The sequence below is a fragment of the Lissotriton vulgaris genome, unplaced genomic scaffold, assembly GCF_964263255.1.
Source record: "Lissotriton vulgaris unplaced genomic scaffold, aLisVul1.2 SCAFFOLD_2758, whole genome shotgun sequence".
NCBI classification, from domain to species: Eukaryota; Metazoa; Chordata; class Amphibia; order Caudata; family Salamandridae; genus Lissotriton; species Lissotriton vulgaris.
This window is the reverse complement of record NW_028253228.1, coordinates 306,413-320,180: the sequence shown is the minus strand read 5'-3', so window position 1 is coordinate 320,180 and position 13,768 is coordinate 306,413. Positions and strand designations below refer to the sequence as shown.

General features: G+C 47.5%; 1 protein-coding gene across 1 annotated transcript in view; it reads right to left on the bottom strand.

The window, feature by feature from the left end:
- Window positions 1-782: 782 nt before the first annotated feature.
- The window catches only part of LOC147661116 (phosphatidylinositol 4-phosphate 5-kinase type-1 gamma-like), a gene marked incomplete at its 3' end in the record, with an annotated part of 76,054 nt that continues 63,068 nt past the window's right edge, over window positions 783-13,768 (bottom strand). The window contains exons 2-5 of the mRNA XM_086951326.1: window positions 10,171-10,202; window positions 7,647-7,733; window positions 6,280-6,410; window positions 783-900 (exon numbers count right to left, since the gene is read on the bottom strand). Of these exons, the coding sequence (XP_086807452.1) occupies window positions 783-900; window positions 6,280-6,410; window positions 7,647-7,733; window positions 10,171-10,202 (368 nt within the window). The remainder of the gene's footprint in view (window positions 901-6,279; window positions 6,411-7,646; window positions 7,734-10,170; window positions 10,203-13,768) is intronic.

The following is a 13,768-nucleotide window of genomic DNA, read 5'->3' as shown; positions in this document are numbered from 1 at the left end:
AATGTGTTTAATGGCAGTGTTCATTGGGCAATGGTCCTGCAGCAATGACCTCGAGGTTCAAGAGTCAGAAGTTGGTCTCTGCTAAAAAACCAAAACAATAGATCATGCTCAGTCTTAAAAACACAAATCTCTACAGTGGGCTTAATCACAGGTATAACATTAATTAGCATTGCTGAAAACATGCTTGAAATGGCCACTGTTGAAACCATGTCAAAGTAGCAGGTGAATAAAGTAGGAAAGCTGAAGTAGTAGTTTAGAAGAGTCAAGTGCCTACAAAACTGTGTAGGAAGCTGTAGTCCGGACATGTCAACGGCACGGACAGGTTTCAACTATATGTAAAACTGGTATAGTGGAAACAAAACGGGTGGCCATCAATAACATCCAGGAAAAATTATCATGGACAGGCACATGCTAGCTCACACTGGGTACGCATCTGGCAGAGAGACCTATCTGAAGCCCTCAATACCTGGAGGAGGCGAAAGAAGCAGGAACAAGTTGAACTCCAGTGTTTGTGGTAAACAAAATAATGCCCAATACAAACAGGACAAAAATTACTGCATGGACAAAGCTTATGAATCGAGAGACTGTCAAGTCCTCATATTGTTAGGAGCTCTAATGGGAGGAAAAATAAATTTGAAGCTTGCACAAGTTTTTAGCTGCAGCTTTTTAATCTAGTTCACCTAAGAACTCTGCACACCAGCAGCAACTTTTACACAACAAAGTAAATTTTAAATAACAGAATTAAAAGCCATGTAGGAAGACAGGATATGAATTGTCCTTACCAAATAATCATCTGGGCGGATGCCAAAGAGCTCCCGGAAGTACCGAAAAGCCACAGGTGCATAGGTTTTAAATCTGAAGTCTGGATAGTGGTGTGCTGGTGTGAGGTTACTTCCTTCGCTGCACTCAAAAGAAAGAAGGGTCCATTAATAAATAAAGCTATCATTACTTAAAACAAACTAATACACTCCGCTATCCTGATCACACCTGCTGGTCCCCAAACAGAATCATAAGACTTTCTCCATTATTTTATTTTCTAATAAACCATGGCATCCCCCATAAAACAGGATCATTTTAAGTTTTTAAACAACACAGAAAGCATAGAGTGCACTACACAAACCCCACTGAGTACTTTAATCCCCCAAAAAACAACCATTGCAGAGTGCAGTGGCGCAAAGTAGAGTGCAGTGGTGCAGAGTGGCGGAGAGTAGAGTGCAGTGGCACAGAGTGGCGGAGAGTAGAGTGCAGTGGCACAGAGTGGCGGAGAGTAGAGTGCAGTGGTGCAGAGTAGAGTGCAGTGGTGCAGAGTAGAGTGCAGTGGTGCAGAGTAGAGTGCAGTGGTGCAGAGTAGAGTGCAGTGGTGCAGAGTAGAGTGCAGTGGTGCAGAGTAGAGTGCAGTGGTGCAGAGTAGAGTGCAGTGGTGTTGAGAAGAGTGGTGCAGAGAAGACCGGAGTGGTGCACAAAAGAGTGGACTGGCGTAGAGTAGTGCAGGAAATGGCACAAAGTGATGTGGCGCAGAGTGGTAGAGCAGCATAGAGAGTAGTGACATTGCGTCGGGTAGAGTGCGGTCACAGAGCCGAGTGGCATATAGTGGTGCGGAGAAGAGCAAAGTGGCGTATAGTAGAGAAGAGCAAAATGGCGTAGAGTGGCACAGAGTAGAGAGGAGCAGAGTGGGGCAGAGGAGCAGAGTGGGGCAGAGGAGAGCTGAGGGTTGTAGAGTGCAGTGGCGTATAGTGCTGCAGAGTAGAGTGGTGCAGAGTAGAGTGCAACAGCGCAAAGAGCGGCAGCGCAGAGCAGAGTGCAATGGCGTAAAGAGCAGCAGCATAAAGAAGAGTGGTGCAGAGTAGAGCGCAGTGGTGTAGAGTGGTGCAGAGTTGAATGCAGTGGTGTAGAATGCAGTGGTATAGGGTGGTGCAGGGAAGAGCACAGGAGCATATGGTAGAGTGGTGTAATGTGAAATCACATTACATCGGGGTAGCTCGGTAACAGGCTGGCTGTCGGCCGGTATTGAGTGCGAGGAGGGTGGCGGCGTCATATTTCCGTCGGGTGGGCTGGCTCCGGCGAGGGCCAGGGGTCCTGGCACTGGGCGCGATCCAGGCGCGGACGCTCGCAGCGGGCGCGCCACTGGCGCACCGAAGGCGCACCTAAGGCAAGCCAGTCTGCGCCAGTCCGCGCCTATATCGTTCCCAGTGCCAGGACCCCTGGCCCTCGCCGGAGCCAGCCCCCCCCAACGGAAATACGACGCCGCCGCCCTCCTCGCACTCAATACCGGCCGACAGCCAGCCTGTTACCGAGCTACCCCTAAACGCACCCATCACCTGCCTTGCCTGCAAATTCACCTGCCCTCGGACCTGCACCGCGCCCGCCAGAACAGGTGCCAACAACAACCACCTCGAATGCATCCTGCTCAACACCCGCTCCGTCCACAAACACGCCGTCGAACTCTGGGACCTCCTTGACACAACAGCACCGGACGTTGCCTTCCTCACGGAAACCTGGATGAAGGCTTTCTCAGCCCCCGACATCACCATAGCCATCCCGGACGGCTACAAGATCACCGGAGGGACCTGGTCAACCAAGCCGGAGGTGGCATCGCCATTGTCTACAGAAACACCATCCGCATCACGACCAACACCGACGACACCCTCACCGCCGCCAAGCACCTTCACTTCCAGATACACACCGACCCCAAGACCACCCTCAGAGGTACCTTCATCTACAGACCCCCGGGACCACGCACACATTTCAGCGAAGCCTTCGCAGACTAATCAGCCCGCTTGCTCTTGCCTCCTCCGACTACTTCCTCCTAGGGGACCTAAACTTCCACCTGGAGAACAACAAGGACAACAACACCACCTCCCTGCTAGACAACCTTGGCAACCTCTAACTCAAGCAACTGGTCAACACCCCCACCCACTACGCCGGCAACACGCTCGACCCAGTCTTCTCCTCCAGCAACCACATCTCCTTCAGCCACGCCACCGAACTTCACTGGACCGATCACAGCTGCGTCCATTTCAACTTCAGGAAAACCACAACCCACCACCGGCCGCAACACGCTCCCCGAAGATGATGAAGCAAGATCACCACCGACCAGCTCACCACCTCCCAGAGCCAAAACCCACCCACCAACACTACGGACCCCAACGAAGCAGCCTGCAACCTCACACAGTGGATCACCGGCTGCGCCAATGCCCTTGCACCACTGAAGAACCCTCCAAACAACCCCGACAGCAAGAAAGTCTCATGGTTTTCCAGCGACCTCAAAGACTCCAAGAAAGCCTGCCGTGCCCTTGAGAAAGCCTGGCGCCACGACCAGTCAACGGAAAACATAACAGCCCTCAAGAACGCCATCCGTAACCACCAACAGGTCATCTTTCAGAGAACGACTGGACAACAACACCCACAACAGTAAGGAACTCTTCAGCATTGTTAAAGAGCTCTCCAACCCCAATGCCAGCAACAACAACATCACACCATCGCAAGACATCTGCGACTCACTCGCCACGTTCTTCCACCGCAAGATCGCCGATATACACGACAGCTTCGGCGCTCAGACCACGCACCCAACCACCGAGCCAGCGCCCACCACCACCCTCTGCACCTGAACCCCAGTCAGCACGGAAGACACCACCCTCATGATGAACACCATCCACTCAGGCTCCCCAGAGGACCCCTGCCCACACCACATCTTCAACAAAGCTGACTCCATCATCGCACCCCAACTCCGGGACATCATTAACAACTCCTTCGCATCTGCCACCTTCCCGGCGAGCTGGAAGCATGGGGAGATCAGCGCCCTCCTGAAGAAACCCACCGCAGACCCCACAGACCTCAAGAACTTCCGCCCCATCTCGCTCCTCCCCTTTCACGCAAAAGTCATCGAGAAAACCGTCAACATTAAGCTGACCGCCTTCCTCGAGACAAACGGCTCCCTCGACCCATCACAGTCCGGATTCCGAGCAAACCACAGCACCGAGACTGCCCTCATCGCAGCCACCGACGACATCAGGACCCTGCTTGACAACGGGGAAACTGCCGCCCTCATCCTCCTCGACCTATCGGCTGCTTTCGACACGGTCTGCCACCACACCCTGTCAACCCGCCTTCACCACGCCGGGATCCATGGAAAGGCCCTGGAATGGATCACCTCCTTCCTCTCTGACAGAACCCAAAGAGTCCGTCTCCCACCCTTCCGCGCAGCAGCCACCAAGATCATCTGCGGCGTACCCCAAGGCTCCTCGCTCAGCCCCACCCTCTTCAATGTCTACATGAGCCCCCTCGCAGCCATCGCATGCAAGCACAACCTCAACATCATCTCCTACGCCGACGACACCCAACTGATCCTCTCCCTCACCAACGACCCCGCCAAAGCCAGATTCCAGGAAGGAATGAAAGACGTCACGGAATGGATGAAGCTCAGCCGTCTGTAACTGAACTCAGACAAGACGGAAGTCCTCATCCTCGGCCCATCCACCTCCGCCTGGGATGACTCCTGGTGGCCCCCTGCACTGGGCACCGCCCCCAAGCCCTCGGACCACGCACGCCCCCTGGGATTCATCCTTGACTCCTCCCTCACAATGACCAGGCAAGTCAACGCCGTTACATCTTCCTGCTTCAACACCCTCCGCATGCTCCGTAAGATCTTCCGTTGGATCCCCACTAGAACCAGGAAGACGGTCACCCAGGCCCTCGTCACCAGCTGACTGGACTACGGGAATGCCCTATACGCTGGGACCACTGCCAAACTACAGAAAAGACTCCAGCGCATACAGAACGCATCTGCACGGCTCGTCCTGGACATCCCCTGACACAGCCACAGCTCTGCCCACCTGAGAGAACTGCACTGGCTCCCTGTCAGCAAGAAGATCACGTTCAGACTCCTCACCCACGCACACAAGGCTCTCCACGACATGGGTCCCGAATACCTCAACAACCGCCTCACGTTCAACACACCATCCCGCCAGCTCCGCTCCGCCAGCCTCGCCCTCGCCACCGTCCCACAGATCCGCAGAACCACCACTGGAGGAAGATCTTTCACCTACCTGGCAGCCAAGACGTGGAACACCCTCTTCACCAACCTACGACTGACCTAGGACCATCTCTCCTTCAGGAAGCACCTCAAGACCTGGCTTTTCGAGCAGTAGCGGCACCCCCCCTCCCAGCACCTTGAGACCCTCGCGGGTGAGTAGCGCGCTCTACAAACGTTCCTGATTGAGTAGAATGCAGTGGCACACAGTGTTGTAGAGTGCAGTGGCACAGAGTACAAAGTAGGGGGTGAGAGGGAAAAGAAGTCACATCAACGGGCATATGGAATGAAAACATACGCATTCATATGGAGTGCTTGAACACAAAGAAAATGTAGCTCCAACAATGGGAGCAGTGGATCGACACAAATACTAGGTTCATGCTGCAGGGGATGGCCAAACAGAAGAAGAAGACCCGGCACTTGCATGCCTTGACAAACAAATACAAAGGAAATTAGAGTAACGATGAAACTAACAAGTGGTAAGCTATGGGCGAGCTGTAAGCTCACTGTGTGTAAGCCCACTGCGTGTAAGCAACATGCCTGGCTGTCTAGGCGAAACCAAAAAAAGTTTCCACAGCATCCACTTCTGCAGTTACACTTTTTTGTATAGAGTAGCGGTTTAAAGTCCTATTCCCCTCAGTATTATAGGGTGTCTTGAAATGCAGACTGGTAGAACTTCAGAGGTTGGGGTGTGTATTTTGGGTTTTGCAACCTTCCAACAAATTTGTGAGTGTGATCAACTGGTCTTGTGTTTCAGCTACAGGGAGCGACCTTTTCCATTTCCTGAAACTTCCAAAGAACTAATTCAATATGAACAGACTAATCCATTGCTTGTGCGTATTATTTTGAAACCACCCTACATTGACAGCAGGCTCCTAGCAACACTCATTTCCCATCTTGGTGATAATAAAATACATTATCCAGATGAAACCGTGACCTTATCTCTTCCATTCGCACAACTGCTCCTGCTGACACCTTATGACCTTTGTGCCCACTAACCAAATAACCCTTATGCTAATCAGTTTAACAGACTAGAATCAAAACAGTCAACAAATTCCTACGTCATGGCTTCCCTTCCTCCCCCCACTCCTGCTTCCCAACTGCCTCCCCTCCACTGTTCTCCATCCAGGTCAAACGAAGAAGGTCTCCGGTACTGATGTAGCATTAAGAGAAAAACTCCCTGAGGAAACAATCTCTAAAACAGTTCAAATTAGTTTCAACATAGGTTTTCACTTTCAAAACAGCCGCACCTGGGGAAAAAAATGCTCTCCACCACGTAGAAATCCTGCATCAACACATCTCTCTCAGGCTTGGAGCTTAGGTTCCCAACGGTGTATCCAATGCCCAACTGGATGGCCCCTTTCAGCGTGGATGAAGTAGTCTGACAAAAGAAAAAAAAGAACTACAGTTTGTCATTGAACTCACGATGTCATCGGACATTATCACTACTGCAGTCAGTTTAAGGACTTTTGGCTGCTGACAGGGATCTAATGGTAAGAGGAATTATAAAACAAAGGAGGACTAGAATGTACATGAATTGGAGATGATTTTACCACCTGGCCTAGTGCCACAAAAGACTGACAGAGATGAGGCATAACAAGTGACTGCTCGCATGGGACCAACCTTCCCATCAGAGGAATCAGCATGTCAGGAAATCTTCAATTTTCCCATGAGCAATTCAGTCTATGGTGAGGTGACGGGGCATGGAAAAAACAGGAAACTGAACTAGCATCTAAGGCAGAGAATCAAAACTACAGTTAGACTATGACCTTTAAGTTCTGGGTTCTGGATAAGCTGGCCGAAAACAGCAGCTAAAAAACTAACTGGATGAATTAGCTTACAGTCTTATTCTTTCCCTCCCCTCGTGGGGCATCAAAACACATTAAAGAAAAGTAAATGAAACTGAAAAGAAAATAGGTGGGCCTTCATGCAAAGATTAATCAGAAAATACTTTTAAACAATTCAGAATTTAGGAATAATTAACTGGTGTGCAGATATTTTGTGTTTATATGAACACTTCCTCCCAGGGCCATGATAGTTTAAATCACCCGTGTCATTAGCTTTGCAGGTCCAGAGCCCTTAGGGTTGGTTAACCTGCAAAATGGAAAGGCAAAAGCAAGAATATCTATCCTCTGCAACTTTCACTTCCTATCTTTTTCCCAAGAGAGACCAACCCCTCCAGCTCAGTCTGAATGCCCCATAACACAGTGGCGACCACGCAGGGGTTTAGTACTACACAGCTGGTTCTGTTTCCTGCCCAGAAAGATCCAGAAGGAAAAGTATTGAAAGTCTGATTAGCTGAATGACAGGGCATGGTGCAAAGGATTCCACCCAATTCTGAGGATTAAAATGTACTGTTTTGACGATAGTCTGGAAATAAAAATAAACAAATATGACGAGTAAGCCAGCCTAAGTGAGAAGTTCAGTGTTATCCTTGATTTCTCAGTACTATTGCTCCCCTACATGCATAAGAGCCATTTCTTGTGATTTAAAAAAAGAAAATTAACAATTTCCTAGCATGCAATGGGCCTCCCATTAAAGGAAGTTCTCACTGGTACTTTGCTGTCCCTCTAGTGCTATGGATGAAGGATGGGGAAACACACAGAAATAACGGTACCTTCTTGTACGTAGTTTCTCCCGAGGCATCAACACCACGGTGCCCAATTTTCTTCCCTGAGCCAGGCTGGCCTGATAAAGACGGGACCTAGGAGGGTAGAGAGGGAGATGTAACCACACTGCATGGCCCAGCCTGAGCAGTAAGAGAGTCAAGCCAACATCATAAGGTGGGAGGGAGTGTTTGCCAGTGGTGCTTCTGTACAATCCAGCAGTTAGGGAAAAGCTGTGGCTTATCAGGTACGCTGCTGCTATAAGATTCTGTGAGACCAGAGTTTTAATCCTGGCTTGTTCAACTAACCACACTGTGTGACCTTGTACAATTCTGTTGCATGTATCTCGTGCTTTTATCTAGCAGGAGATGCTGCTGTATCTACTAGAACTGACGTAACTGATCAGCCACAGCGCTACCCCCTTCCCCCAGTTCAGGATTGTATATGGGGTGGGATGAACTCGTGGAGTTTCACTTTGTGGAATTCCGTGGAATTACATAAAAACTCAAGCGAGATTCCGTAGAGTTCAATGAGCAGGCCGGAATTCGGAACGTTGCGCGGCTTGAGCTGATTTTAAGCGCCAGGAGCTTGTTCCATGCTGAAAAATTAGTGCAAACAGCACCACATGGCGCACCAGAGGGTGCTGCTTCTTTCTGCTGCTCAATTACTAGAGCAGCAGCTTTCTCAACGAGAATGATTGCGACCTGCCGCGACCACCCGCGTTGAGAAAATCTCGCTGGGTGGCATTCTAGTGCCTGAAAATTGCGCTATGGGATGAAAATGCTCACTCGCCAACTTAAAGTTGGCAAGCTGCGGGCAAAGAAAAACTCCGCCACGCAGTAGTTAACAGAGTTTTGCCAGAGCTTCATGTCACAAGCATAGCGCGGAGTGGGCAAAAATCCGTGAAATCTGCCGGTGAAGCAGAGTTGACTGCGCACCCCTAGATTGTACCAAAGAGGCAACAGTATTTGCAAGCACTCATTCTCATTTCCTTTGCATCCTAGCTTCATCGACTGACCACGCTGTGACCTTGTACAAATCTGCTGTATGTGCTCGTGCTGCTATCTACCAGGAGTTGCAGCACCAAAATGGCTAACCTCCAGTATACAACTCCATATAGGGTCAAGGAGTTCACAGGAGCTCTGATGTCGCGATGCGCTGGCTGGAAGGAGTAACTTTACGCAACCCTCGCATGAGTTGCACTTATAAATAACCCGGCCGCCAACGGCCTGGTGCTGCCCAGGGGTCACCGAACGCACATCGCAAGAGCACAGGATGGGCTGGGGCAGAGCAAGCTCCGCTCATCCTGCCCCTCCCAAAGTTCATGGGTTTTGATCATGCACAGGGTGGGGGCGTCCTCCACTCAAGTCACAGACAGGGCGATTCCATTTCCTCCAGCCCAGCCCCTGACGGACTATGCACAACCGTGGCTCGAAAAGGCAATAATAGACCAAGGGGAGAGAAGAAAATCTACGGCACAAAATCCTGGCACGGACAGGAACAAAACAAGCCCTCCAGCAGAACATGTGCAGCTGCACGCACTGGTACAGGGCTCAAAATAGACCTCAATTAACACAATGTGCACGGAGGAACCTGATTTGCATTTGTGAAATTCTGAAAGGAAATTAAGTTTTCTTCATCGCAGAACAGGAGGAAGTAGGAAACCGAAAGACAAGGAGGGAAAGGTGGGGGTGGGGTGCCAGAGGAAGGGGGTGATGGAGGTGCAGGTGGCGAGAAGCAGCTTCTGGACGCTAGAGGTAGATTAAGTCAGATTTAGTCCACTACAGAAAGGGCTGCTTTCGGCTTCATTTTCCACCACGTCATCGGGGTGGGCGGTGCATCCATCGTGCCTGGCCAGCCTCAGACTGGATGAATCGTCAATACTATGAGGGGCACTGAGGGACTGAAAGGCTGAGGCACAGCGGTCATTAACGCAGCAAGTGCAGTGGCACCGGGGCGCAGTGTGAGTGGTCCACTGCACCCCAATTTATGGCTGTCATTTACCCCCCAAAAGGATCAAGGAGTCCTTGCTTGCATTAGGGCCCATGGCAGGCACCTTTGCTAAGCCACTGGTGGGAGGCATCCATTTCACATAAAAAAAAAGAAAGGTATTACACTAAGAAGCAGGCTGCCATGACATCACAAACTCTACATCTGCGAGGATCTATGAGCCACAAGGCATAATCGAAGCAGATACTGGATTTTTAGTCCTATTTGGCAAGGTTAGCCAAATTCAACCATTAAAAATTATACATTTGCCTTTCAGTTACCATCTTCTCTTCCATCACTCAAAAAACCTAAACCGCCATCGTCAGCGCTGGTAGTCCGCTCAAGCATGCTCCGCTAAGTCACATTGCCACCAAGTATATATACATTGGAAGTCTAGCACATATGACCAGGAAACCAAGCTTTCAACAACAAATACCCAGAGTGCAGGACAACAGGGTTCACCAGTCATACTACTTGTCCGTGAAAGTTTCAGCCTTCCGTAAGGATCACAAAGTTTTAGGATCTCTCATCATGTGGGTTACTCACCTCAGAAAGAGCAGACTTCTTGCTTGTCAAATCTGAGGAGACAAAGGATAGAGTTTAGCATGGAAAAAGATATAGGCCAAAACACGTTGTATAACGTCTGTCAAGTGACATCATAGTTTGGTACATGAGATCTTCACACGATCACCACCGATCCTCAAATAACTGAAATCTCGCTGATACTTTGCCTTCTGGCGACGTGTTTTAACACTCCAGTGCACAAGATCCCCCTATCAGAGTATATATTTGAGACCTCTTCTCTTCATAGTCAAGCAAGCAGAGGGCAGTGAACCAATTATTTAAGACTCCTAATTGGAATCGTCTTTGTACATTTCGTATGGTATTTTTACACTTTAAGTATATGCAAATGTAAGTAATGGTTTCTTTTCTACAGGATTACATGATGCAGAATATTGTGTAACGTCTTTTACATAATTTGTATAAATGGCTTACATTAGACTTAAATGAACTTACTACTACAAACGTCACCCTGTCAAGGCAAGTATGGGTGGGTGGGGGGGGGGGGGGGGGTGAAAGCAATGATGAGAAAATTAAGTGAAGACCTTTCTGCCCAGCAGTATGGACATGAAGAGAACACAACTTGGCCACTCTAGACCGCGGAAGAGTACACAACACACTACCACAACCTACCTATGAGAGCATTTGAAGTGAACAGACTGAAAACGTCGAAATGCTTGGATATATGCCTTCTTGCCAATATCTCACATCTGCGTTCCACTTTTAACCTCATAGCTGCTATTACACATTCCTCCCCAGTGCTGCGCTGTCCATTAGAACTAGTGCTGAATGGACGTTCAATGGTCGTGCGCAGCACTGGGGAGGTAGCGCTGCTGACGACCATTGGCCGTCAGCAGCACTTAAGGGGTTAAGGTTATAATGCCAAACAATTTACTTGGGTACTCCGTGTACGAATAGTTTTTCAGCATTCATTATCTAACCTACAACTGATCTAAGAAATGATTTTTACAGGATTGGGCTATCCCTCAACGTTCCTCATAAAAAAAAAAAATACCAAATTTAACAGTACAAAGATTTACTTCAGGAACAGAACATAAAACATTTATTTCTGTAACCAGAATAATCCTCTGTGCTACTGAGAACAAACACACCAAACATAGCCCACTGAAGGTCCACATCAGTTATAGTAAAATGATTTTCTGGAACTAGAGAAATACTCTGCATATTTTATAAAAAACACAACACACATAGCCCTAATGAAGATGTGCATCAGTAGAATTACAAATCAGTTGCTGGATCCACAGTAATCTTCTGCATAACTTTAAAAAATCCTATCAGACATAGTCCTACTGAAGACGAGCATCAGTAACAGTACAAATTAGTTTAAGGAACCAGGGTAATCCTCGGTGTTGCGAATACCGCAGCTTTGGGTCACCTAGTAGGAAATATTCACCTAAGATTTGCACAAATGGGCCTGGAAAGCAACCAATTCACAATGTTCACAGTTTTCCTCTCCTCCGAGTCTGTTCTAAGATATAACCGTTTTGTTCATGAATTGAAAAGTGCACAAGAGCAGACACGAGAAACTTTGCTGCAGGTAATATTGCAGACAAACACCTAAAAGAGAGTACGTCTTAGCATTCACTCTCTTTAGTCATTAAAAATACATTAGGATCAAAGTACCTCTATGTGCTCCCCATTAATGGTTTCTGGGTTGACCCTACAGGCATTAGTAATAATGTAAATGCATTTTTGGAACACACATAACTACCCCAGATACTCGTTTCTCACACCTGAATATACGTGACTTAAGTCTATCAATAGCTATATTCGAACATTAGATAATTATCATAAAAGCTGATACAATCTATACAAACATAATAAATAATACAATCTGATAAAGCAATCGTCATTGTTATAAAATGATAAACGCAGCATATTTACTAAGTATATAACAAAGCGGCTAACACAAAATTAAAAATAAGCCACACCTGCCAGATTCAGACAAGTAGAAGTTTCCTAGTACGGAGGGCATGTTTGACAAAAATGCTAACACTAAAGCAGACCTCCGATGCATTGAGCTTTTTGAACTACAAAGCAGATATGCACCCGACAGACCCAAATACCGCAAGAATGGAATTAAACATTTCTTCGTTAAATGGCAATAAAATTTACAAAAAAAGAAAAGTGGAGCAGACTGTGGGGCTCTCTCATCACAAGGACATACACGAATTCTACAAGAATCATACTGTCCTAAGGGAAAGCAAAGATGACATCTAATTATCCTGAATCTAAATCTAGTTAAAAGTTTCCTATCCAACGGATTTGTCACAAGGTCAAGATACGGCTCCAGGCTTGGAAAGATTTAGAACGAAGTATATTCTTGATTTTTAGACTTAATTAACTCCACCTGCTCCATTTCCCACTGTCTGAAATCCATGAAGGACTTTCTGATTCAAAATTCATCTATTTTAGGTAACTCTTGTGGCTTGGAAAAGATTGGCAGTCAGGTCGGTTATACACATCCGCTTAATATAAGCAAACCAAGGGATCCTCTAACTCAAATCGCAAGGCAGCCATCTATAATCTCTTTATTAACAAGGTGTGGTGGTTACACCAGATTGAGTATCATAATAATATGGGGGCCAGAATAATCAGGTCTTCTACATAACCAAGTACAAGCTCCTGGTGGATGGCATAGGTAGAACAACTTGGTGGTAGGCTTTAAAGGCACCTGCAGACTCTTCACAGCCCGCAAGCCACTAACTTTGTTATACCCCAGAGTCCTGAGCTATAGGTTAAAACAGGTGTACATTTTCTTGTGTACACTTCCGGGAGGGAGGCAATCAACAGAATTCATAAAGTGTCATCTTTTTTTCCCAATCCATGGGGACCATGGTGTCCTGCGAATCAAAGGTTAACTCCAAAATATCAAAACTCATTGGTTTGCCCTAGGTAATCAAAACCAGTATTTTAGAATTCTTGGGCTCGCAAACAATAACAAAAGGTTTTACCTGGGTTAATTTCCCAATTCAACATGGCTAATTATTCAGTAAAGGTATCCAACAAGGTTTTAAGCCCAGGAGTAATTTTGGAGCCGGTGCTACTTAGAGCGTGCACCATAAGGGACTGAGGATGCATTATTCTTTTGCCTGAACCTTCCTCGTATCCTCTGTCTGATTGATCACTGCCACGGAAGAGTGGAATTTATTATTAGAAATAACACCTATCGAATTCCCATTTCCCTTTCCCCGTGATCACACATTCAGTTGGGATAATCTCTTTCAAGCCTGGGTTATCAGTTATAGGCACAGCCAAAGGATTAGCAATTTCTCCTTCCTGGACCCATAAAAAGCAGTTGCATTTCAATGGAGCAAAGACGATTATGTAGTGGACGTAAACAGCTGTCCAGAACGCTTTCATTTTTCACTAATCAGCACAACAATGTCATTCTTAAGGATTTCAAAAGTATGTATATAAGTAGACTGAATATAGGCTGTTTATTTAGGCGTATCACAGTACCTTTGATTGGGCCGCTGATTCTTGTGTTTTACCTCAAGTGCTTAATCTAGTGGGGGTGGGGTGTAAGTGGGAGTGTACGAGCCAGTGTTAGTGTCATTAG